Below are 24,976 nucleotides of genomic sequence, written 5' to 3' on the forward strand. Positions count from 1 at the left end.
TGTGTGCAGTTCTGGTGTCCTCAACATAAAAAGGACATGGAACTGCTGGAACAAGTCCAGAAGAGGGCCACGAGGATGATCAGGGGACTGGAGCACCTCCCGTACGAAGACAGGCTGAGGAAGTTGGGGCTGTTCAGCCTGGAGAAGAGAAGGCTGCGTGGGGACCTCAGAGCAGCCTTCCAGTACCTGAAGGGGACCTATAGGGATGCTGGGGAGGGACTCTTCGTCAGGGACTGTAGTGACAGGACAAGGGGTAACGGGTTCAAACTGAAACAGGGGAAGTTTAGATTGGATATAAGGAGGAAATTCTTTCCTGTTAGGGTGGTGAGGCACTGGAATCGGTTGCCCAGGGAGGTTGTGAGTGCTCCATCCGTGGCGGTGTTCAAGGCCAGGTTGGATGAAGCCTTGGGTGACATGGCTTAGTGTGAGGTGTCCCTGTCCATGGCAGGGGGGTTGGAACTAGATCATCTTGAGGTCCTTTCCAACCCTAACTATTCTATGATTCTATGATTCTATGAGCTAATCCCATTTGAGGAATGCTGCTGCTCTTGTTGAGTTTAGTACCACTGTATCTCCAGGGAAGAAGTTCAGGACTGTGATTAAAGAACTGATTAGGTGTCAAAAGCCTCAATACAGTCCTCCTGCATGCTCCTTTCAACACCACATCAGCTTCTGCTAACTGCATTATAGAATTCTCCTGTAATGTCCATTTACCTAGGTAGTAAAAATCAAAACAGGTCAACATCTGGCTTAACTATGAATGACTGGGTGCTGCAGAGAAGCTTTCACACAATCTTATGCACTGTAAGTATGGTCTTCCTCACCTTTTATTCTTAATTGCAAAAATACCTTGCTCAGGTTTGCCAGGTTAGTGCCATATTTTCCATTGTGCACACCATACTTCTGTAAAGCACACATACAGTATCTTTTACAACACAAGATGAAGCAAATGCAAATGTGGCTTTTGCTGTAGGTTAACTGGTAGACTTTACATGTATACAAACAGCAACTGATACTTTCAACTTCCTGCTTTGCTATTGTTTCCTTATTTTCTCTTCATGAAAAGCTACCTGTGCTGGCATAATTATTTATTGCAATTCATGTGGTGATGAGGCTTTTTTCAGAGATCTACATCTACAAACAGCACGTGATGGTTGTAAATGTTTTACTTCAGATTTGTTTGAACACCTCCACAGGCAAATGTCAGCCTGGTTGTTGACAAGGCAGTTTATGTGGCAGCTTATGACAGACTTTTTTTGTACCATCACAAGAGCTGGAAGAGTCTCTTCTTAACACCATGTCACACCAGAAGGCTGAATTTTACTTGCTGTAATCATTCCCTCCGATAAAACTTGGATAGCAAAACTTTACAAAGCAAAGGAAGGCTGAGACCTAGTGTGAAGAGTGAATTATTTTACAGCTGCTTCCTTCATGATTTTTATACTTTCATCCACAGTATTTCGTGTTAGCTGTTGGCAGAGACAACATACTGAATTAGAAGAATCTCACATCCGAGTCAGAATGAGCCAGCATGATCCAGATTCACAAAACGCAGATACTAGCTATTTGTCCAGTCTTTCATCATGAGATAATTTTCCATTATTCTCCACATGTAGCTCCATAATTACAGCTGTAAAACATCAAAATTTAGAAAAACATCACTCGAACTACCAGTGCCTCCCAGAAGATATTTTCCCCCTATAGTTTTGCACATATATGTACGTGCAATAATAACAGGTTTATACACTATAGAATATAGCTTTTAAATTAAACATGCGGGGTTTAAAACATCTGGTTTACTTCACACTGCATTGTTGCATCGAGTCATTGAAATTCTGTGCAATATTATCCCTTTTAGTTTGCTTTAGCACGGAGGGATAAAGCAATGGAGCCACACATATTGGCTTCCTCGACATAGGATCAGAGCTGAAGCCATGCACATGATAACCTAAGTGCTGCTGCTGTTATTCACCACTGTGGGGACAGAAATAATTACCCTGATGTTGCATTAGTCAGAACAGCTAACAAAGTAATGCTGTGCTGTGATGCTATGCTCAATTAAATAGCTATTGCCATGGCATGTGCCTCAAGCCCCATGGCTTTAAGCAGCTGACAGCCCTTGGTGTGCCTTACAGTCACTGTGCATTTGACCAAACTGCGCTTCTTTGGGGGGCTTTTTAAAACTTATCTTAGTGTTCTGCTGTGTTTTGATGGAATGCAGTTGCAGCGCAGAGGGCAGAGGCATGGGATTTTTGGGAAACATATGCAGCAAAGCAAGATCTAGGTTAAACCATGGAGCTTTGTTCAGCGTTAACGTGATCTTTGCAGGGATGTGTCTTACCAGCTAATTTACAAGCTGAAGGCTCCATAGAGGCTTGGACAGAATGCCAGAATATGCAGTGCCATTGCATGAACACTATTTCATTGAGTATAGTGCATTGCATAGGATACCAGAGCTTGGCTTTTTCTTCTTGTGTAAAAAAGCAACTCCTAAATAATAACAGTCTGTGTTTTTTTACGCTGTACAGGCATGTGAAATGACAGTTGTCATAGAAGAGATCACTGGGTGTGATTGAACAGAATATAGACCTGTTACATCCCTTCAAAGGATCACTTCAAGCACATTAACCTAGTCCAGTGATTATTTTTTTCTGCACCATATTAGTGTTGGTCTCTGAATTTAATGTGATCTATAAATCAGCCAATTTCAGCTTCATTTAAGAGCCAGCATTGTTTCACCTTTCACATCTCTTGAGGGACCCCCCATAAAGCACAATAATTTTTCTTTAAAACAAAAAGTGTTTTCCAGAAAAGATGTATTTTGTAATTCCAGAATGTCTTTTTAAATTATCATTATCTAGCCATTTAAAATAAAGTGTATCAGAAAAGAGGTCTTCACCCCGAAGAAGATTTAAATTGATTTTTAATTTTTCATTGTTTAAGATTCAGTTCAAGAAAAGCAAAGACTCCTTTTCAGTACAGGCAGGCTCCCAACATGTGCTGCCAAAGTCTGTACTTGTCATTCTTTCAGTGGGAATAGCTGTTTTAGTAACGTTTATATATTAGCAAAATTAGGTTCCAAAATGAGCTGCAGTATCTATAAAAAAAGGAGGATAATACTATTTTAGAGAAACTAATTGGAAACTTGTTTTCGGCTAATGTAGTTATTATTTCCATTATGACAAGCTGGAAGCAGATGAAATTCACCTTTATCTTCCCCAGCCTGGTGTCTCACACTATTTATTCAAACTGAAATTAAAACCTGACAAAATCCCAGTGAGGCATTTCGCACCAGTTGAAGATTATTCTTCTGGAAAAGAACTTTTGTTCAACAATTTCATTATGTTGTTATAGACATATTTATTATAAAAGGATGATACATAAATCAAAACCTACCCATTCCTGCATACTTTCCCCACCCCCAATAAAATAAAAAGAAGTTTAAGATGGTATTTTCCCAGTAAACTAAATTTTAAGGGAAAATGGCCATCGCTCTTTAGACAGTGAAGAGGGTGTGCTAGAGCTCAAGGAAAATTTACATGGGAAAACAGATGTTCTGCAAACTTTTGGCACTGACTGGACCCTCCTTAGCCCTATGGAAGAGCATAGTCCAGCCAGCACATGCAAGAGAAGAGCAGAAAATAAGGCAGAAAGTTGTTTGCTTAAGGCTGGTTTTATTCTGCTATGCCAACCTGTAGCTCTGTGCCCAGGGAAAACCTCAGGGTTTTAGAGGTGTCCTCCTTAGATTTGCAGGAGAAGAAAGGGGGCAAATTTTGAGCCTGCACATTGCATGGTTAAAACCAGCACAAAATAGAAGCTCGTTGTAATATTTGCCAAGGGCTGTGCACACAGGTGCTATCCTTGGGTGAATTTAAAGCTTTGAGTCCTGTTCCCCTGTGAAAAGTGGCCAGCCTTAGGCCAATACAAAGCAAAGAGAACCAGTGGAGTGCACAGCACAGCAGTGGTGTTGGGCAAGCATCTCTTGCATACAAAAGCAATGGGGTGAAAAATTGTTTCCTGCTCTAATAAATAAAGGATATGAAGAGGGATAGGTTCACAGGGGTGTGGGCTACTTTTTGTATTTAGAAGAAATTTTCCAGAAGTGTAAAATGATAATTACATGAGGAAAGGGTGTTTAATAATTTTCCCTGTTAATTCAAACGCACAAAAGTTAATTGCAGTTTGGCAGCCTGTGATATACAAATTAGGAGAGTTTAATTCTGCTAATCCTCACTTTTGAGTTGCAGGGTATGGAATATAAATATGATAGTCTCACAAAGGGACAAATCCTGCCTCCACTGAAGCCAGTAGGAGCTTTACTATTGACTTCAGAAGGAGCTGGGTTCAGTCCCAAGGTGCCTGCATTAGCTGTGCACGTATGAGTGAACTGGCACAGAGAAAGGCAGACTAACATGGTTCTTCTCTCACAATATGGGCCAAAAATTCCTCAGAGATTCTGAGAAACTTTGGAAAACTTGCCCAGCCCCATTATTCAATTCATGCAGCTATTGTTGGCTACCCGTGTGTCCAATGGGAGAGGTTGAGTTTTCTGTGGTTTTCCATTTCCCACTTCATTGTGTGTCTGATTAAATAACCAATGCCAACAATCCCTAAAAAAGGGCTGTAATACAAACTGTGCCATTTCACATGCAGCAGCCTGCAACAGTCTGACTTCTTTACCAAACACTCCTCCCTTCCCTGTATGCTGTTTCCAGCACTTGTTGTCTTATACATCCCGTTTGAGACCACGTAAGACTTTAGCCCCTTCCTCCTGTGAGTAAACCCAGGGGGATCAGAAGAAAACCAGTTGAACTTGCTGACAGAGGCTGGATATTCTGCTTTGAAGTAGGTGACAATTTTGCTTCAGTGGATACAGGATGTATGACAGGACTATTACAGTGGAGAAGGCTCCAGTTTAGACCTCTGCCTCTGAGCTGGTACTTGCTTTGTGGCTAACTGTTGTCTTTGAACACCTCTAAAATGACAATAAAGCTATTTATCCATCTTTGTAAAGTATCCGCATGCATGTATAGCTGAGAAGTGTAATTTAAGGTTGATCAAGTGAACAGGACAGTACAACATATCCGGGCCAAGCACTTTACCATCATTTAATTTGAATTTATGTGTACAAATTATATGAGATAACTAGTACAAAGATCAGCCCAATCAGAAACGGATATTGCTTGAAAATACCCATTTGGCTTGAAATAGTGTAAGAAAATCAATCCCGGATCTTTACAGAACTGGATAAAAACATAAGCCACCAAATATATTTGCTGTGAGGCAAAAGTCCTCATCTTGAGTTCAGCTATTACTGATGTTTCAGCTATTGTTCACCAATTTAGGAGGAAAAGCTGAACCCAGATAATTTGTAAAGCCTGTATGGTATTTCCAAACACATCTCCTGCCTTCCTGGTGATGATTATTATATGCTGCTTTAATTAAACAGATTAATTTACATCTCCTGTCATGAGAGGATATGTGCACCAGCAGAGATTTATATCACTGGATTGCTTCCCTCAGTCAGTGCTCATAGCTCTGAGGCTGCAGCAGTGTTTTCTCCTCAGACCTTCAAAAATGCAGAAGCAGAGATGCTCTGTGATTCCAAACGAAATAATTTTGATGTCACAAGAAATGTCATTAAAACTACTGCAGTCTTTCAATAAGTTCCTTCTTGGGAGAATGGATTTTCAGCCTCTTTGCATCAGCACTCAGCAGAGTAACTACAGGGAAGCTTTGTGCCAGTGTCCCCATTACAAAATCCGTTACTCAAGGGTTTATAATTACAACATGTCTATAAAAATTTACTTTAGTTTGAAACCCAGGATATAGTTTCTCAGACAGAGAGGAAATATTGTCTGAACTTGGTTTAAATCAATTTTGAGTTTCAAGAATCCAAAAATAGTAAGGTTTGTGGGTTTTGTATGCTTTTTGTGTGGTTCTATAACTCAGAAAGAAATCACTTTGTAGAATAAAGTGTCATGTTTGTTTATAAAGCAGAGCAGGAGGAAAAATAACACAGATAAAAGTTCAGGCTTTTTATAGTGGCTACTCAAAATTCTAAGGAAACAATTTTCTCAAAGAATGTCCCTATAGTATCCTCACAAGCCTCTCCCTGAATAGATACAATAATATATATTGAAGGAACTCAGCACGGGTGGGCTTCATGTACATGAACTGGAGAGCTCTTTTAAGCAGCTGGAGAAATAACTTCCTTACATCAGATTTTGTTCTGCTCCATTTCCACAGCCAGGACAGAAGAATCATTGATAGGCAAAGATGCAAAAAGCCACATTGCTGAGACACTGTACTTAAACGTATTTACGCTATGCTTGTGGCTACTCACAGGACAGAGATGTGTTCAGTCAGAACTGTTAGTTAAGAGCAACAGGCATTTTCCTCATTTCCATGTTATGGCAGTGAGAAGGAAGACATTCTGTGCCCTTATATAAGGATTGCTAATAAAAACATCAATAACTGGACCTTGCAGAACTGAAAGTTCCCATTTATATTGGCATTGCTAAATGTCTTGCAATATTCAGACTTTAGCTTTTATCAATAAAGAATATAAAGCTGTTGCTAAACTGAAATATTGATGACACAACCAAAGCCCAGCTAACAGACAGGAAAAAAAAAAAAAAAGACAGAAAACAAATCCTATAAATCTTAGTGCAATATTTTTAATTTTGTTTGGAATTTAGAGTCAAGTCAGTTTTATCCAATTAAACATTATTCAGTCTGTCTATGTCACCTCTTCCCTATTAGACAAAACGTTCCAGTTCTCAATATCCTACTTCTGTATCAAGCTGACAGGGTCATTTTTCACATGGCAAGTTGGTATTAAGGTGATATTAAACCATTTTGCATACAACAACCAAAAGCACGCTGCAACTAAAACAGTAGCTGTTTTTTTCTGATGGTGTCATTAAAGGTCCCTTTCCTAGCTATTTTGGTGGGTTCCAGTTTTGCTAGCCCCATTAGGTACTAGGATAATATTGCAGGTTTGGAATAGTTTTTGAATCCATAACCATAACACTCTATTTTTCTCATTAGCAGCTTTTGGCATAAAGAAGCAAGACACAGCTAGTCTTAGTGTAACCCTAGCGCCCACTAACAGGGTGAAACCCAAAGTCTTGTAAAAACACACATTTGCCACAAGTAAGCTTTTTCCTTCTATTTTGAGGGAAGGAGGAGAATTGTTTTTAATTACTTCAGTTAAATTATTAATTTTATGCCTAGTGTTACAACTTCTTTAAGGTCAACCTGTATAAGGAGAATTACCTCTTTTGGGGTGTGTTATTTGCACCTTGCAATGTATCAGGTATTTCACAAAATGACTGAATAATTAAAAAACAAAAAACAAAAAAAAAAAACCCAAACCAAACAAAACAAAACAAAGCTCAAAAAAACCAAACAGAAAAGCAAAATAAAACCAACAAAAACTTAGCAAAGAACATGCTTATAAATGCATTTTGCTGTTCATTCAACTTCAGGCTTTTAGTATTACTGATTCAGATCCCATATGTAATGAAATATATAGAGTATGTGCGTGGGCATAAGAGGAAGTATGTATATTTTCCAAAACTCGCTGAAATCCAAATGTATTCCTAAATTCTAAAGAAATTCTGCCCATGAGTCATCCTGGCAGTGCAGTGTAGGAGTGTGAAACTGTGTGGGAAAGGGTGGGCTCTAATGAAGAGCAGAGTGTTATGCAGAGAGACTCATTAATAAACTTGATTCTGATGGTTTACACCAATCTCTTAGTTGTCTGGGTCTTTATAAGCTCTGTTTCTATAGCAGTTCTGAAAATCCTAGAGGAGATGTTGAACAGATGTTTGGGTAATATAGTCTCACCTTTCTGGGATTGTACCATATTTGGTTTCTTAACTGGCCTTCAACTCACTTCAGTCACGGCTCTAAGAGGAGGTGCTCTCTGGTGCTAAAAGCAGCTAGAGAGTATATTTTACTCTACATTTGGACTGAAAACATCAGGGCTTAACTATGCAACCATGGTTCCTGCAACCAAGCAGAAAAGAAGACACAGTAGCAATGTCACAAAGCTAATCACTTGCTATAGTCCCATGGCATGATGCAATAGATATGGCATGAAACTTCACTGTTTATATACTACCTCTTTTCTTTTTTAAATGTCTTTCATCTTCAAATGCCATGAAAAGCTAAATAGTCTGATTTTCCCCAGGGAGCTTTTAAAACTACATTTTTCCTCCCTAACAGGAAAATTCCTCATGATCACGTGTGTGCTTCCTTTCTTCTACAGTTTAGTTGGCAAAACAAAACAGATATTCACCTATATTGAAACAGTGTTATGCAATGGCCCATTGAAGGAGAATTCATTAAGAAAACTGAAAAAACAACTTGTGACAAGGGTAACCAGGCAACAGGTACACTTCCAAAATGAGGAAAAGTGAGATTCCCACTGGACCTTTTCCCAGGGCGGCCCAAAGCCAGTCACTTTTCCCACTGCTCTACATTATTACTCCATTGTTTTTATCCTCCTTTTAGACCCTGCAGTTTCTTAGCCAATATTGCAAAAGGTCAAGGAGGTTCATCAGTTCATCTCTTCTCTGCTGTACAAGACTTTCAGGCAAGGATTTTTCTTCCTTTCTCATCCTCATGTAGCTTTGTAATGAAACACTAACTTGGAACCCATAAATCCTGTCACTTTCAAGTAAGTTTCAGATAGGCATCTGGACTTTAAGGGACATATTAAAAAAGAAATGAGTTGGGTTTTTTTTCTTGGTTTAACCAGGAGTATCCAGGCCTCATAAAACTTTACACTGAATATCAACCTCGCTTTTCACAACATTGCAGTGACAAAAAAAATAGCTTGAAATTGATTTATTGATCCCTAAAAAGACAGATATGTAAGGTTATTGAAGTTAACACTTCAATATGTGCAAAATCTATTATTTGAGCTTGTTAACATTCATGTGTTGGCTAACAGTGCTTATACAAAGGTCAAGGCAGATGACTCCCTCCTGAAACAACTGCTCATGGACACAAATTCAGCACTAAACACCTTTTCTGGGAAGTATGTGCACCTACCCTGGAGTCACTAAGAAGCATCAGTTGACATTTAGTTCCTTCAAAAATTAAGCCATGTACTTAGTCAGCATTCCAAAGTGCATTTACTTTTTCCAGCTTTGGTGCCTATAGTTGTTACAAGGTCTTACATATGTGTTGGAATTATTTGGATAGTTCTTTTTCCTATTAAGCTACTTGCAAGAAGAAGTAGTGAATATTCACTGTGTTTGAAAATCAGCCATGAGTCAAAGCATGGATTTCAGGACCATTGAGTGTGCAGCTGTATATATTCAGAGAAAAGTGTTTCACTTTACAGATGTAAACAAAATACTTTTTCAGTCAGAGAAAGGAAGGTTCTTGTGGTCCTTTACTGTGAATTCATTAGAGTTTTCAGTAATTTATTCTCATGCAGAGAGTTTCTGTTGCAGTGGGTCTGTGTTCCTCACATGACCTCAATTTTTCTAATGAGTTGCTAATGAGAGGTCAATTAGTTATGGAAATTAGAAAAACATTCACTGAGGAACTGTACTGAGGTAAAGTGTGCTACCTCATAATGCTATAAATCATTACAGCTTTAATGAATATTTTACTCTTTTTCATGTTATAGTTTATTTCTTACCCTACAAAATAGCTTCAAGATGATTTTGAAATCAGCATGAGCAGCTCTCCTAAAAATGTTATCATACTATATTTATGATCATTGCAGAAGAATACCTTACTTTTTGCTTTTATCACTTAGAGTTTGCACATATATCACCATCTTGCCATGAAATCTTCAGATGATTAAAACAGAGATGTTAGGAACACCAGATTTGCCATGCTAAATTAGAGCATTAATCTGACATCTACCCCGGCTCCATTTCCAGCAGTCAGCTTTTATTTGGCATTGTAGGGGGAAAATGGACATCCTGTAAAGCACCTGACTGATGGGATCGTATCTAAACCGTTACTTGCAAAGGGTCCTCCTGAACCCTTTTTCAGATAACCAGCACCAGCAGCACTGCAAGAAAACAGCCAGAGCCTACAGCACTTCATCCTGACCCCAATGTTGGTGAACTCCACTCCCTTCTTTTTAGTGAAAGACCTTCAGAAACTGACAGCGGGTAAGAAGTTTAAATGTTCACTTCACAATTCGCCTTCTTCCGGGGCACCTATTTAGCACTTTTTTAAAAGGTCTTAAATGAATGGTATAGAAACAGAGGAAAAGAGGCAAAAAGAGTTCAAGGCACCAAGATAGACAGTGGGTTAGTTGCACTCTCATGCAATTAAATGTAGAGGCCAGGGTTATAATTCACTGCTGAAATTCAGCTTTGCACTGTCATAAGTTATTATTTCAGAGCAGAAGCTGAAATGGCCAGAGAGGGGAAAGTGTACAAGCAGAAGTATAATTGGACTTCAGTATTTCATACTGATACCCGGAGACTTCTATTGCTAAGCACTGTTTCAGAGTCTGACCAGGGTAATGCTGCAGTGGACAGAAATAAGATCTCCCATATTCAGACCATTAGATTATGCTGTTTCCCCTGCAGGCACTGTAAATCAAAAGCAAAAGACACCCTGTTATGTGCTACAAGACACTTTTGTTGGCCTTTCATCCCAAACACATTCTGAACACACGTTTTTTATATGAGTCTTATTCACTTCAGCTTTACTGTCTAAAATACAGATTTAAATTGGGAGGACAGAGGAAAGGGAAAAAAAAAAGTCAGACCTTGAAACCAAGCAGCTATCCACAGAGAAGGAATGTGGCAGCTGGTTAAATAAAACAATTAATGCATCATCACATGGATGTGATTTTCTTCATTTCTAAAGAATTACAAGGTGGTTATTCGTTTGAACCAGCCCTGGTGTGGATTTAGGTTGAAAACATTGCAGTTATTTGACTTCAGTGTGTTCAGTGCCCATCATTTTGGTGCAAAGAAATCCATTGTGCCTATTAAGGGGTAAGTAAGTTGGTCCAAAGAACAGTTCTGTCAGTTACTCTTAGTATCACCTTGAGTAGCACTCACATTTATGTCTCTGATTCCCCCTTCCTTCCCTTCTTCTTGGAAAGATAAACAACAATGGGGTGCCTCACTACTAATTGAAAGCAATATAATACCACACAGATAAGCTCCATGATGGAATAAAGAAGAAGTGACTGTGAATCTAAGTACCTTCTCATATCATTGCCTCTACGTTGTTTTCAGGAGCATTTTTGTCAGGCAGTGATGAAAGGCTGAGAACAAAGTGAGTAAAATTCCCTTTTACTGCTTAAAAATTCTCAGCTGGTTTGCTATATCAAAACGCTGTCTCTTTAAACAAATCACACAGTTAAAATACCAAGTTATAATTCAGCAACTAACTCAGAAAATGACAATTTAATCAATCAGAAGAAACCCTTCTGAAAAAGAAAGGGAAAAAAAAAATCATCAAGCTTTGATGCCATGTGAGTGGTTGAAACTATAAAAAGGTTCAATCATTGTAGAACAAGCCTGCAGCATCAATGTTTATTAAAGTCAGGGGAGCCATTTATTGACCTGGGAAATAGCAAAGCACCAGCAGCACTGCTGGATTGCATTTTTATACTTAACAAACGGAAGGTGATATTTTCCTTTTCTCTTTTAATTGTGATTCCGTCAAATCCCAAAAGTTAAAAGCCTCTCAATTTTTAAAGGAAAGCAAAGAGAAGGACAGTCCACACTGTTCTTCAGTCCTTCTCTTTGCTCTGACTCCTAGCACTGGGGTATATCAAATAATTGCAACACAGGATCAAATTTTTAGGCATCTCTGTATGCCAGCAAAATGACAGACAGGTGTGTGTTCCCCCCACCATTTGAGGTGGTGGTAGAAGACAGGAAGCTGCCATTATGAAGCTATTTTTTTTCTGTAATCAAAAAGGAATTACTGTATTTATTCCCATAAAGGTACCCTGCCACAGACAGCCAAAAAGCATTCATGATAAATTGTCTTCTTCTAGACTGACAACAGGCATTTTCTCCAAAGACACATCTTGGTTGTCCTGGACATTTTGTAACTCTGTTTTGCTACAAGCACTTTGTTAAGGTACACCTTTTCACATTGCACAAATTGTGAACCACACAAGGCTATTAAAAGGAAAGCATCAGCCATTTGAAGTGGTAAAGTGTGCATATGGATCTGTGTTACCCAAATTACAGGAGTTGGGCTTCTGCATCATTCTTTCCATATTGTCCCCATCCACAGGAAACCTTGGGGTCAACAAAGGAACATGGGGCAGGGATTTAAAAAACTCTGCATGCGTCTGCTCCCACCTAAACCAGTGCCAACACTGAAAGGGGACTTCAAAAGCTAAGAGGATGAGTCAGTGCAGCCTGAGCTGACACGCTGCAAACTGAAGCTGAGAGCTGTGGCATATCCTCCGTGGATTAGGTACAAAGCAGGATGAGCAGCACACACAGGCCAGCAGGTTATACATGCATGCATCAAAGGGTATTGAATATTCTAACAAATCCCCGGTCACCGAGGACCTTAGCAGTTGTCCATACGCTGCATGTATTAGCGGCTCAGAGCTTGGTGGGAGCACGAGAAATAGAAAGCACGTCTCCCACTTGAAACCTGTGGCATCTCTACCACTCTGAGAGTTTCACATTGTTTCTGTAGGGAGCACAGGGTATAAAAGTGTCTTTCTGATCCCACCCAGTCATACGTAGCACTTCACACCCTCCTTTCAGGTTTGCAAACAGACCTCTGGCAGCTCTACTTCTCATTTTCTTTTCCTCATTCATGGAGAAAAACACATAACATCCTCGCTTAAAACACAGTGAAGGATTTTGACACAAATTAATGATTCACTTGTCACACTATAAGAATTTTTATATTTGAAGGGGGAGGGGGAAAGGCTTCAGGTATTCTGAGAGCTATAAAAAGCTGCTTGAGAATTCAAAGACAGCTCATTAAAAATCGTATCACCAGATAGGCTGGTGTAAGGTTTGAGATATTTTTCACTAAAATCACAATACCGCAAGAATACGAATAAATAAACAGTTACAGAAAAAGTAACCCACAAGTTCCCTCAAATTAGATCCCTTTGGCATGAAATCAGTTCACAGCTGTCAATTCAGTGGCTCCAAGACAGATTATTTCTTAAATAATGTTAATGACAACTTTGATTTGATTTCTGTAATTACTAAAGAAGGGACTGCATTTCCGAGGAACAAAAATCTTTTATCTGCCTGTTTCATCTACAGTCTTTGATGAAATGGAGCTCCTTTCCCCTGAGCACTTTTGTTTTGAAAAAGAAATGGATTTCCAGGTCGAAGGCAAAGCTGCTGTGCAGCTGTCAGAACTGTGGGAGAGGTGTCCAATTCTCATTTACAATGACCCTCGACTCGTTCCTAATCTCTCCCACCTTGCTCTGGCTTAGAAGAGGGCATATTTATAGAGCTGGATTCTTCTCTGAGTTACCTCCACTACCACCAGTAAATCACACAATATTTCTCCTGTAATCAGTGGAGTGTCTTCAGATTTACCAGACAGTATAATCCGGTCCAGGAGACAGCTGATTGCTATCTGTAACCATCCCATCCAATTCAAGTGGTGGGAGATGTAATCCAAAAATTTCCTTCAGACTTTTTTACTGCCAAAATACATCAAATTCTATGGCAGCCTTTTTACAATTTCCACTTTTCTAAATAAACATCACATAGCCTGTACTGCCTTTACTGCAAAACACTCCACCCTGCCTGTATTGTGGTGGGTTGTTAGCTGATGTGCTAACACACAAGACAGTGACAGCATCTCCATGTGAGTCTGTAGTGTGGTACCAAGACACGGGGTGCAATGGGGCTCGAGCTATGGATCCAGAGCCCTTTCTCATCAGGAAGCACCGGGAATAATCCTTGTAGCGAGTGGAAAGCCCTTTGCACTGTCCCCCTCCCAGTTAGACGTTGCATGGCATTGTACATTATTACTCAACTCCCAAAGATTAAAGAGTTGGTGGTATTGCACTCCTGAGCATCAAAAATATTGGGCAGCTGATACATGCATCCAAAACAAGGCCCTAAGCAGCCTGCTGAAGAAGTGTTGAGCTGGCCTGCCCTGCAGGCAGGACAGGGCAACAGGAACAGCTCTGGCAGAGGCCACCAAGCAGAGCCAGGCACTCAGTGGCTGAAGAAGTGCTGATGATTGTGCAGAAATGTATTTCGAAGGAATCATTTGAAGTACGCTCCTGGACTGTAAATGAACTGAAACTGCTCAGAAAAAGCCCTGAGTGACATTAAAGACCATGCAATTAAACACAGGGCTCTGATCTGCAGTGATAAACAAAAAGCAAATACATTATTAGAATGCATGATAAATAGAAAATAATACAAAAAAGTGTCCAGATTATGGCTGTACTGTGCCATTCAATTAATTAAGAACTTTCCCCTATTGGTTTGTTCACTGAGACTCAAACATGTTCATTCTTCAATGAACTTTTGTATTCCCAAAACTGCAAATTTCTTGCCAGCCTTCTTTTGTTGGGAAGGCTTGACAGCTGTTAATGAGAAAGTAAGCAGAGAAGGAGCTAACACGATAGGGCCAAATGAAGCAGGAGAGCTCCTGCACTCACACAAAGATTTTCTCACTGTGACTCTGAATTTCAGAGCATCTTCAATTCATTTATGGAGCCTGGAAATGAAGGGACCTTGCCTATACGAAAACCAAATATTCCCATGCAATGTTGTGACTTTGCCTTGAAGTGATTGTGGCTCCATGTTTCATTCACGTTTGTGATGTTGTGGTTTTAACCTGCTGAGCTTAACTGTGTAATAAGGATGCCCGGATGTGGATTAATCTGTCCTTTCCCACTACAACCAGGTTTTGCCCTTCATATTAAAGCATAAATCTTTAGAGTTCTTCAAGCTTTGATCTACATCTTGCAAATAAGGGAACTTTTCTGCCTGTTTTCTTCTGGAGCACACCCATTAAAGTTTTGCACGCTGAACCCTCACTCTTATTGCTTTATCACCTGGTTTATGTGCTGAATGTCAAAACAGGCATCAGAAATCGGATTTATGAGGATATATACAGAAATTGTGGTGCCTGTTTGTGACTGGGAGTCAGCTGGCAATTTCCTAGCAGCATTTCCTCCTCAGCTACCAGAGCCCAGCCTGGAAGCCCAAAGACAGCGCTGCCAAGATGTGATTCAAAGATCATGGTTCAGGACTAACAAAGCTTTGAAGCTTTTTGCAGTGTATTTGAATTTATACGCTTTATAGTTTTAATTACATTTGACTGTTTTGTGATTTTTTTTTTTTGCAAGTGCCCGTTTTGAAAATGAAAGCTAAATAAATCAAGCAGCCTCCAAATGCCAATATGAGGTAGATTTCACACTCTCTTTTCTTCTGTCTTTTGAAATACCAGAACATTATGGATGAAACCATAAGCCTGCAGCACTACAGAACGCACAAGCATTGATAAATCTCGGGTTCCCCTACTGACTTACCATTTCATACCGAGTCAGATTTACCTCCTGCTCGCAAGCTCGAGCGCCCACACCTCATAGAACCGGCTCTACAAACGAAATGCGGGACGCTCTAACGTTGCCCCCACACAGGCCACCGGCACCCTCCATCCGCGCCCGCCCCACCACTCCTCCGGAGCGTGCGTAGAGGCCTGCAGTGCGCCTGGGCACGGAGGGTGGAGCCGAGCCGCCACCGCCCCCTCCTCGCGCTCCTTTTCCGGTGTGTGAGGCCTGGGCAGTACGCGAGCGTGGGGATCCGGTGCGGCCTGGTGACAATGCCTGTCGCAATGACCGGGGAGGCGAAGACGAAGCTCTCCAGGAACCTGCTGCGCATGAAGGTGAGGCGGAGGGCGGCGGCGGGGCCCCGGGAGCGGGTGCCCGGCGTCTGGTCCGCGGTGTAGAGTGCGGGGAGGGCGGCCGGGCCCGGTCTGGGGTCGCTGCTGCCGGGGAGCTGCCCGGCTCCGTGAGGCGGGCGGAGGGGTAGGGCTGGCGGCAGCACCGTATGCCTAGGCCGCGGCCCTGCCCGGTGCGTGCAGCAGGCCCGAGCCGTGCTGTGAGCGGCGAGGAAAGGCGGGGACCCACTGCGATGGCGTCGGCCATCTTGAAAGTGTGCCCTGGCCTGTTCCGCGTCTCCCATCGCTGCGCGCTGAGGTTCATCCCTGTGTGTTTTCGCTTGCCCTTTCACTCAGGCCTGCAGTGCAGGCTGCTCCCCTCCGGCTTGCCCAATTTCAGAGGGCTGTCGCCCCATTCCGGGCTGCTTAAACGCTGGGCAGAGGTCTCGGTTGTAAACTGTATGGTGCTGGAGGGTTTCACCCAGGAAAGCAACTTCGTGATTGCTGCAGAAGCTCTTGCCCTGCAGGACTCAGCTTCAGGGCACTGTTTGAGAGTCTTTTCATTTCACCCAGCTCATTTAGAGCTTACTGTGAATACAAAAATTATGAGAATCCTTCCCATACGGTGCACACACGTTGAAATTAAAATACTAATGTTGTTTACCTTACTTGGGAGGGTTTTTAATCTTGAGGGGAAATTAAAGTTTTTTTTTTTTCTTACAGTGACCGTTTTTTGATTGTTTATGTTTCTGGCTAATAAAATAGCCAGAATGGCAGTGTTAACCACCTTTCCCAAGTCATAAATGCAAGGGCTGTATTAACATTGTGGTGTGCCTGTTACCCTTGGAATTGTGTTTGCCATGTCAAAAACCAATGTGAAATTAGTCTGCACTTACTGGCTAATGGATTCCGCTTCACACTGTGCACCACAACACCTTAATTCAGTAGAGTACATTCTGCTATGATTGGTGGTTCTTTATTGCTGGAAAACAATTAGTAAAAATTGAGTTGCCATTAATTTCTTTTAAAATGTTCATATCCATTAATTTTTTTATAGCTGAGTATGACAGGGCCTTTGTAACTTCTTGCTTGTGGTGTATTATTCGCCCATTTTTCCCTCCATGTGTTTATACTGGACTGTGTTTCAGACACTGGAAAGAGTTCAGCTGACTTCAGTTCAGTATTTCACATAAAGTATACTCTGCTACAGTAAGATGGTGGAATGTTTACCCCAGTTAACAGATGCTGCTAATGAAAGACTAAAACTTGTACGCAGAGTGAATGGAACACAGCTTGCCTCACTGTTAAAAGGGAGTAGATGTTGAGCTTAATTAGCCATCAGTGTATGATAGAATAAGAGTTCTGGATTGCAGCATCATTATTTTTTCTTATTTTTTTGTAACACTTTTAAAGTTAATTTCCACTCCTCTGTTGTTTGCCAGTTAATTAACCCCCCTGGAGATTTCCCAACCCAGATCTTAGATTTTATTCCATAAAAGCATGTGGAGAACCAGCTTGTGGATGTGCTGCCATGACATTTGCAGGCTTACAGTCCAGGCAGTGGTAACCAGCTTTGAAGAGATGAAAAGGTTTGGAAAAGGTCATACACAGATCTTGTATTTAGCACTTCCCTTCTGCAGATCGTCTTGTTTACAAATGCTTTAATTAATCCTTTAGCAGCTGCCTCCGCAGGTGCTGATAAGATGTATTATCACAATTCAGCGGGCTGGTGAAGTGGAATCCGAAGGTGGTATGCGGTCAGTGGTAGCCTTGTGAAGACCATTTGCACTAAGTACTGGGCTACGTGTGCTCACTGCTTTATATGAAAGGATGGCTTGTGCTTTTAGATCTTGCACCATTTGATTCGGGTGCCATTGCTTGGGGAAACTTAACGCAAATAACCACTCTGTTACTGATGTACATACTCTGTAGACCATAATGGGTCTATTTTTTATTCCATCCCTGTGTGTGTTTACATTTTAGATAAATGTGATCACATATTTTTTATCTAGTTATTTGTGTACTAATCTTTAGGAACATAATCTTTAAAACATAATTTGAAATGATTATTTAATTGGGTGCTTGTAGCAGAATTTCTTCTGTTGGGTTTTCTGACTGGCTAACCAATTTCCTTGAGCAGTGTGGTTTTCCGCATGATAGATTCACTTATTTTCCTCGAGAAGATAGTGTAATTTTAATTGGAAAGCTTTGACAGATTTTGAATTGACTCAGAAAACGAAAGTCAATTTTTATTTTGTTAAAAATCTTGTATACTGGATGCAAATAGAAATGGAAAGTATTTATTTTCTGTTTCACAATCACAGAAGCTTTGTATTGACTTTTACCTTTGAGTTTGGTTTGGTTTACTGAGGCGTTTTGTAAAGACCGAAAAGATGTGTGGGGTATATGTAATACATATATTACAGATCTATATTGCCTTTATGTTTCAAACAAGGTCAGGAATACATTTGGGGTTTTTTTGTGGGAGGGAAGTTTTCTGTGACGCCCTTCTTGGAATCTGTCCCCAGCCAAGCCCGTTTTAGTTGGGACCTAAACTATGTCCAAGCCTAGTGTTCCCCACTGGTGCGTTACCTATAAGCCTTCAGGTTTATCTAAAAACAAAAAATGGTGCTGCTCTAAATGAGATGGGTAAAATTAGCTGATGTAGGATTCCTCTGCAATGTTGAACATACAGGTATGCTTGATACCTGCAAAGCAGTTTTTTGCAGGAGTGCGTATAAGCTGTGCTGGTAGGTTTGCCTCTAGTTGGGAATTACATTGGTATGAAGGTACACCTCGGACAGATGCAGTTGTTTAGACACTTTCTATAGAACATAAGGGAGGTCCCACCTCATAGGGATGTGAGAATATGAGTTATTGCCATGAGATAGTGGAGATTTCTGCTCTTTTTATCATATTTGGTTAACACTGTTAATACCTAATTGTCACTTGGTTCAGGCACCTCACTTGAGACAGCTGGAAGTAGAAGGGATGTTTCACATAGGTCGGTAGTTTTGCACTCAGCGATTTTTGTATGGGTTGTGGCAGATGTCCTCTTTTACTTGCAGCTGTGAGAGATTGCTGTTCCTGTGTGCCTGTTCCTATCCTCTGCCAAAGGTTGTCACTGTGGAAGCAATTTACAGGAATATCCTTGTATTAGGCAAAAATAGCAGTCTTACAGTCAACTAAACTAATTTGGCAGGCTGTTTCTGCAGCCAGTTAAGGTGCTTACACATACTGTTTGACTTGTACTTTGGTAGGTCATCAATGAGAAGTTAAGAGCTGGTAACATCTTCCTTTAGTACAACTCAATACAGAAGACTTCATTTCATAGCCTCTGTTTCTTTTTCTACTTCCAAAGGCACATTCCAGCCTTCAGAGCTACAAATGCAAGCCAGTTTATTAAATTAAATTGTAGAAAATAAGAGGATGGTTGAAAGTATATTTTTCCAAAAGTGTGCAATCTGGCATAACCTGCCTCTAACTCTGAGCTCCAGTGCCGTTTGTATGAGTGCTGTTGGTGTCTGATAAGCAGCAATAACATCAATATGTTCTCTCTTAGCAGAGTTAGAGAATTTCAATAGCTTGTAGAATCAAAACTAACCAGGAAAGGTCTGGTTTTTGTTAAGTACAGTGGATGACTTGACTTCCAGTTGATAGCTGTGATTAGTTGTTATTTACTTTTCCATTACCTCTTCACCTAAACTTAAACAAAACCCAGGGAAAAATCACAAAAAACCTTTACTTTTTATCAGCTGCTAAATATTATGTAGTGGATAATTGTTGTCATGGAATTGTTGGATGTTTGAACATACTCATGATGCAAAGAATTGAAACTGTGTTTATGTGTCTGTCTTTGTAGTTCATGCAAAAGGGTTTGGATGCACAAACTAAAAAGGAACTAGAAGAAGAAGAAAAGAAGGTCATTAATGATGAACACTGGTATCTTGATGTGCCAGTTAAAAAGGCGAAAGAGTAAGCTTGTACCCTTCTGTACTTCTTATCATCATTAGATTGTAGTGGAGTAGGAATAGATTATATATACTTTTTTTTTTTCTATAACAGCAGTATTATTAATAACTAATTAATTGAAGCAAAAATAGTGACAGACTGGCATTACAGCTTTTTTTATTACCTGTTTTCAGAGATATTCTCAAGGTCACCTAGGGAAGTTTGACCTACTTTCATTTCTTGTGTGTGTTGTGTTTTTTCACTTGCACATTCTTCTGGATGCATGTAATTAGTTTCTTTCAGGCATTTCTTTTAGGCAGGGAGCAACTCATTTATTGCTGCTTTTCCCCTTCATTTGCAAAAGGAAGTTTGAAACCCCTGTGTTAGTAAATTCAGCTCCAGTCCCATGGTTAGGTTCATTCAGGACAGTTCCATTTTTCTTTAGTCCAGCTCTCTTCAAATCCTGCTTTGAAACAGAAGAGAGCATGGCAAAAAATAAAGGAAGGCTTAGCTAATAAGGAAGAAAATGTCCATTCCTGCTATTTATGAAAGGTTCTTTAAATAGCAAGAGAACTACTTTTAAAATTGCTCAATTTTTGTCCATTCAGAAGAGGACAAAAATGCCACTGAGGCAGAGCATACATCATTTTTAAAAAGCTTGGATCCAAGGAAATGTGGTTGAACAAGGTCATTCATAAAATAGGTATTTGAGCTTCAGTTGCAGCAAGGAAGGTTCAAGCTGTACATTGGGAGAATTTTTCTAACAGTAAGGCCATTGAGGCACTGCAGTAGATTGCCATAGGAGACACATAGGAGACTTCATCATTGGACAGCTTAGCTGGATCTCTGCTGTTCATGGTACATGTTTAACGGATTCTACCTGAAGTGGGAGAATGAGCTTGGTTACTTTAGCCTCACTTCCTGTACCTGTAGGATTTTGTTTTACATGGAAGATGAAGAGGATGAGGGAAGAGAAGCATATATGTGCGAGGAAAAGAAGGAAGGAACAATTCACAGAAGTACTTTTACCTAATGTGTGTTTTATGAACACCTCAGGGTTATGTTTCTTTTCTCACTCTGTGCTCATCAAAAGAGGAAAAAAGGGTGGAGAAAGGGGAAACCTTTCTCTGCTGAACAGAGAATTGCACGATGTTTTATATCCTGACAAATTCAGTAATGCCAAGTCTAACATCATAATGAAAAATTAATTAGAAGCGTTTGCCGGTATAGTAATACCACCTGGAGAGTGATATTTATGTGGTATTTTTATTCTGGCAAAAACTTTCATGTAGGTGGAATCATACCAGCAAAGAGTGCTTTTTGTCAGGAGAGTTAATTTTGCTTGTGGAACTGGCACAGCTTTACTGGCAGGAACTCTTCATTTGCACTCCAAGATCCTTGTATTGGAAGATTTATCAGAGCAATTAAGCTTCAGAAAGTAGCTGATAGTTTAAAATAAAATACACTGTGGTTTTGTTTATTGGGGGGGAAGCTTTTTTGTTTATTGGGGGAAAGCTTTTTTTGTTTGTTTATTGGGGGGAAGCTTTTTTTTTTTTTTTTTTGGCTTTTTACATTCATTTAATTTGATCATTTTGAGGCACGCCGTTTGACAAAATGCTGGGTTTGGGGTTTCATGCAGGAGCTTTATCGTAGAAGAGCAAAGCTTTGTAGTATGTGAGGAACTACTTTATGGCAGGATGTCCTTCAACGGATTCAATCCGGAAATTGAGGTACCATTTAAATGTTTTGAGGTGATCTCGCATTAGGATTGAAGCTCTTGGGGATGAGGATTTGAGTTTTCAAACTACATGCTGTTTGGCCTTTTTAGCCCCTTCCATAAATCCTCCTGTGTATAGGAAGTCCATGACTGAAACCAAAATATTGATCAGTGCAGCATCTGGTAAATAGAAGCTTTTTATCTCCATGCGTTGGTGGCCAGTAATTGCATGGCTTCTGCAGATTTTCATTCCCCGAAGTGAGGAAGCTGTCCCACATGCTGCTCACCATAACAGTAGCTCACTTTTCGCTCTGCTATTTAATTAGAGTCTAATCTAAAAACATTCAACACTTACTTGTGTAAGTAAGGGCTTAAAGTTCCAAAGTAAAAATTCTGAGCAAGAGACTCTTTATTTTTTTTATCACATAATTCATGCTGGTATAACTACACTGAGATAGTAATAAAAATATTAGCACAGGACTGAAGCAGGAGGATGAAGGTGTAAAGACTGAGATGTGCAAAAGGCTATGTAAGGTGAATTACTGGGAGGTTTTTAGTTGCTTTGAACTTGCTCTCACTGAGACTTGGTATATTATTGCTACATGGTTTTTACTGTGTATGCTTGCAGATATTTTTCCTTCTTAACAAAACCAAGGACTGTATGCTAACATAACAATGAAAAATTAATTATGATCTAATTCTCTGGTCTCCCAAAGATGCCTGGCATCTCCTTTAGGATGTTTGAATAGTACAATATACTTAATACCCTGTCTCTATGTTGCCCCTATTCCCAAAGGCAGACTCTAAGCTCAGCAGAATAACAGGCAGACATGTTGCCTTTTCTTCTTGAGTTTTCCTAGCAGTATGCTCTAGCCTGACTGGGAACAAAAGAGTTATTAAATTTGATTCTTATCTTTAATGCATTTCTCCTACCAGTGAATTTCAGCATAGTTGCTATTGTGTCAAGTTATTTCTTGTGTGGTTAAGCTGTTTCTTTCTTCATTCTCAGAAGTTAATGATCCAAATGAACTCTAAGAATAAGAAAGAAGAAATTGAAGTGGATGATAAAATGGAGGCTGATGTGTCAGATATAGAAATGGCCAGAAGGTAAGTTATATTTTAGGACATAATCAATATTAGCTAGGAATATGATATATTACTGCATTATATGTGGGGAAGATAAACCCAAAAAGCAAGCAAACAAACAAAACAACAGAAAAACTGCCAGCAGATATGGTACTTTACAGGACTGATTTTCAAGGAATTTTGGTGTGTATTCAGTGGAATCTCCATCCACAGAATCTCCAACCCCATATAAGATATTTTGGGGTAAAATATCTTAAAGCATTTTTCTGCCCTTTGTTATCCAGGTGTCTCATGCTAATTTCCTCTTTGTTGCAAATTACTAACAAAACCATATTACCAAAATTAATAGTATAGTAAGTGATCATGTAGTACTTACACTTCCTAAAATTCTGATGACCAGCTTTTTTACACCACTTAAGCTGGTGATTAGATTTATTATTTGTTCTATTGAAATTTTGTCTGTTTGTAGTAAAAGCTGTAAATTTTGTATTAACTTCACAGATACGAAACATTAGTGGGGACAGTAGGGAAGAAATTCATGAGAAGAAGAGACCAGCGTGTATTAATGGATGAAGAAAATTGTGAGAATATTGAGATAAGGCCTAGCAAAAAAGCTAAGAAAAAATTCTTGAAACCTCGCGACTGATACCAGCTGCACAACTGGAGGCAATAGAAATGTTTTCTACCAAATACAGTACCAGAAACTGAGATTTTTTTGAAGTACTTGCTATTTAGTGTAAAGGATAGATTTGTGAATCTGAGTCAGTTCTCACTGAAACTTTTACCATCTGCATGAATAAACATTTTTCAGAGTGGATGTGTATTTAATAGATATCATACATGCTTACCATTCAGCAGCTTCTACTGTGCACTAATCCCATCATTCTTTTTAAATGTCGTGCATAACTAGGTAAGTGTCACATGCAGTTGAGAGCAACATTATTTACAATTTATGGTAGCATCTGAAAGAAGTATTTGGAGTAAAGCTGTGTCCAGTCCAGTAGGGCAGTTCAGTTTTCACTGCTTTATTTATCATAAAAATGAAACCTTTGCTGTCTTCAAATTGAAAGAAGACCTCAGAAACACGTGAACATGTGTTGGGTTTTTTTTTATTATTATTATTTTTACTATGCTATAAATAAGATGGGAAAAGAACAGAAATAAAATCAATTTTGTTTATTTTTTTTTTATAAAGCTTATTTAAAAATACAGGGGCTTGTAGTAAAATTTAGTTTGACACTTTAGTAGGTTGTGAGTCTGAATTTCTGTCTGCAACAAAAAGTTTGCTAATCTTGTCTCTTTTTCAGCAAAAGAAAAAAAATGCTATCATAATTACTGAGATCTTGTCATAAAAGTATAATAATGACTTCAGAAACATTTGACAGCTGAATGAAAATGATTTTTTTTTTTTGTGTGTGTGTGTTTAATGATTGTGGTTTAGGTAATTTAATGTAAAAAAAAAAAAATGATGCTTAATTAATTCTGATACAAGAGATCCTGTTTTATGCTGGTCACAGATGTCCCTAAATGTTAGTTGACTGCATGACTCTTCCTGCTCAGCGTGTGATGAAGCCATCTGATGTAATGTTAGGACAGAAACATCCTGCTCTTTGATCAGTCAGTGCTCTGAAAAATGTCAGTGTGGTCTTGCCTAAAATTGTAGCAATTCTCTGTACCCTGCCTTTCAACAGGAAATACTTCTGTTACTTCATTTCCCCGGCAAGGTGTCTTGAGTTACTTATTCTTAATGCTGATTCTCTGCACAAAGAGAAATCCTTTAAGTGGAAGCAAGTAGTGGCCATTCTGTTATGGGCACAAGAGGCTTTTTGGGTGTTTAACAATTCTGTGAAGCAAGACATGAAACTCAGTTACATGAAGAGGGAGACTGTGTGTCTGCTGTTTTATGCCTGTGATATATGAACTATCTGTATAGCAAGAGCATCTCCTTAGGTATTCAAGATGGATCATGCGTGGAAAGTGAAATATGCCTTTAACTTAGTCAGGGGACCTTGTGCAGGTGGAAAGGGTGTGATTCATGATCTGAGATGCATTTCAGAGCTAATTAAACACTACTAGTTGAATTACTTAAAACCTCATCATATATTATTGCTAGCTGAAAAGAAGTTAATGATGCCAAGATGTTTTTCTTCCCATGGAAGATGTGACTTGAGCTCAGAAATGATTTATTGTTGGTCATCCCAAGAAAAGCTCAAAATGTATCCTGTTATTCTTTACTGCTTGTTAGTAGGAAAATTACTGCTCTCTGTCTGGCCACATGCCTTCGATGGAGAGAGAACTTCTGTATAGCTGATAGTTGAGGTGGGGGGAAAGCGTGTTCTAGTGAACCACCAGCAACCAGGACATGTCACTGCAATCGCA

General features: G+C 39.7%; 1 protein-coding gene and 1 long non-coding RNA gene across 2 annotated transcripts; one reads left to right on the forward strand and one right to left on the reverse strand.

The window, feature by feature from the left end:
* Positions 1–1,148: 1,148 nt before the first annotated feature.
* LOC136004793 (uncharacterized) lies at positions 1,149–15,736 on the reverse strand. Its single transcript, XR_010608593.1, has 2 exons — positions 15,494–15,736; positions 1,149–1,630 (listed from the first exon to the last, which is right to left on the reverse strand). It is a non-coding gene; the product is annotated as an uncharacterized LOC136004793 (long non-coding RNA).
* On the forward strand, positions 15,696–23,412 carry MPHOSPH6 (M-phase phosphoprotein 6). Its single transcript, XM_065661646.1, has 5 exons — positions 15,696–15,849; positions 19,706–19,818; positions 21,434–21,524; positions 22,521–22,618; positions 23,099–23,412. The coding sequence occupies exons 1-5, from the start codon at positions 15,787–15,789 to the stop codon at positions 23,241–23,243; spliced, it is 510 nt and encodes a 169-aa protein (XP_065517718.1). The 5' UTR covers positions 15,696–15,786; the 3' UTR covers positions 23,244–23,412.
* The last annotated feature ends 1,564 nt before the right edge of the window (positions 23,413–24,976 follow it).

Source organism: Lathamus discolor, chromosome Z, assembly GCF_037157495.1.
Source record: "Lathamus discolor isolate bLatDis1 chromosome Z, bLatDis1.hap1, whole genome shotgun sequence".
Lineage (NCBI taxonomy): Eukaryota > Metazoa > Chordata > Aves > Psittaciformes > Psittacidae > Lathamus > Lathamus discolor.

What these genes read in the sequence shown, in the direction of transcription:
- MPHOSPH6 (XM_065661646.1), top strand. Translation starts at nt 15,787, where the DNA reads ATGCCTGTCGCAATGACCGGGGAGGCGAAGACGAAGCTCTCCAGGAAC. An exon ending in GGAACCTGCTGCGCATGAAG is followed by an intron (nt 15,850 to 19,705) that starts GTGAGGCGGAGG and finishes CTGTCTTTGTAG; the next exon opens with TTCATGCAAAAGGGTTTGGA. An exon ending in GATATAGAAATGGCCAGAAG is followed by an intron (nt 22,619 to 23,098) that starts GTAAGTTATATT and finishes TTAACTTCACAG; the next exon opens with ATACGAAACATTAGTGGGGA.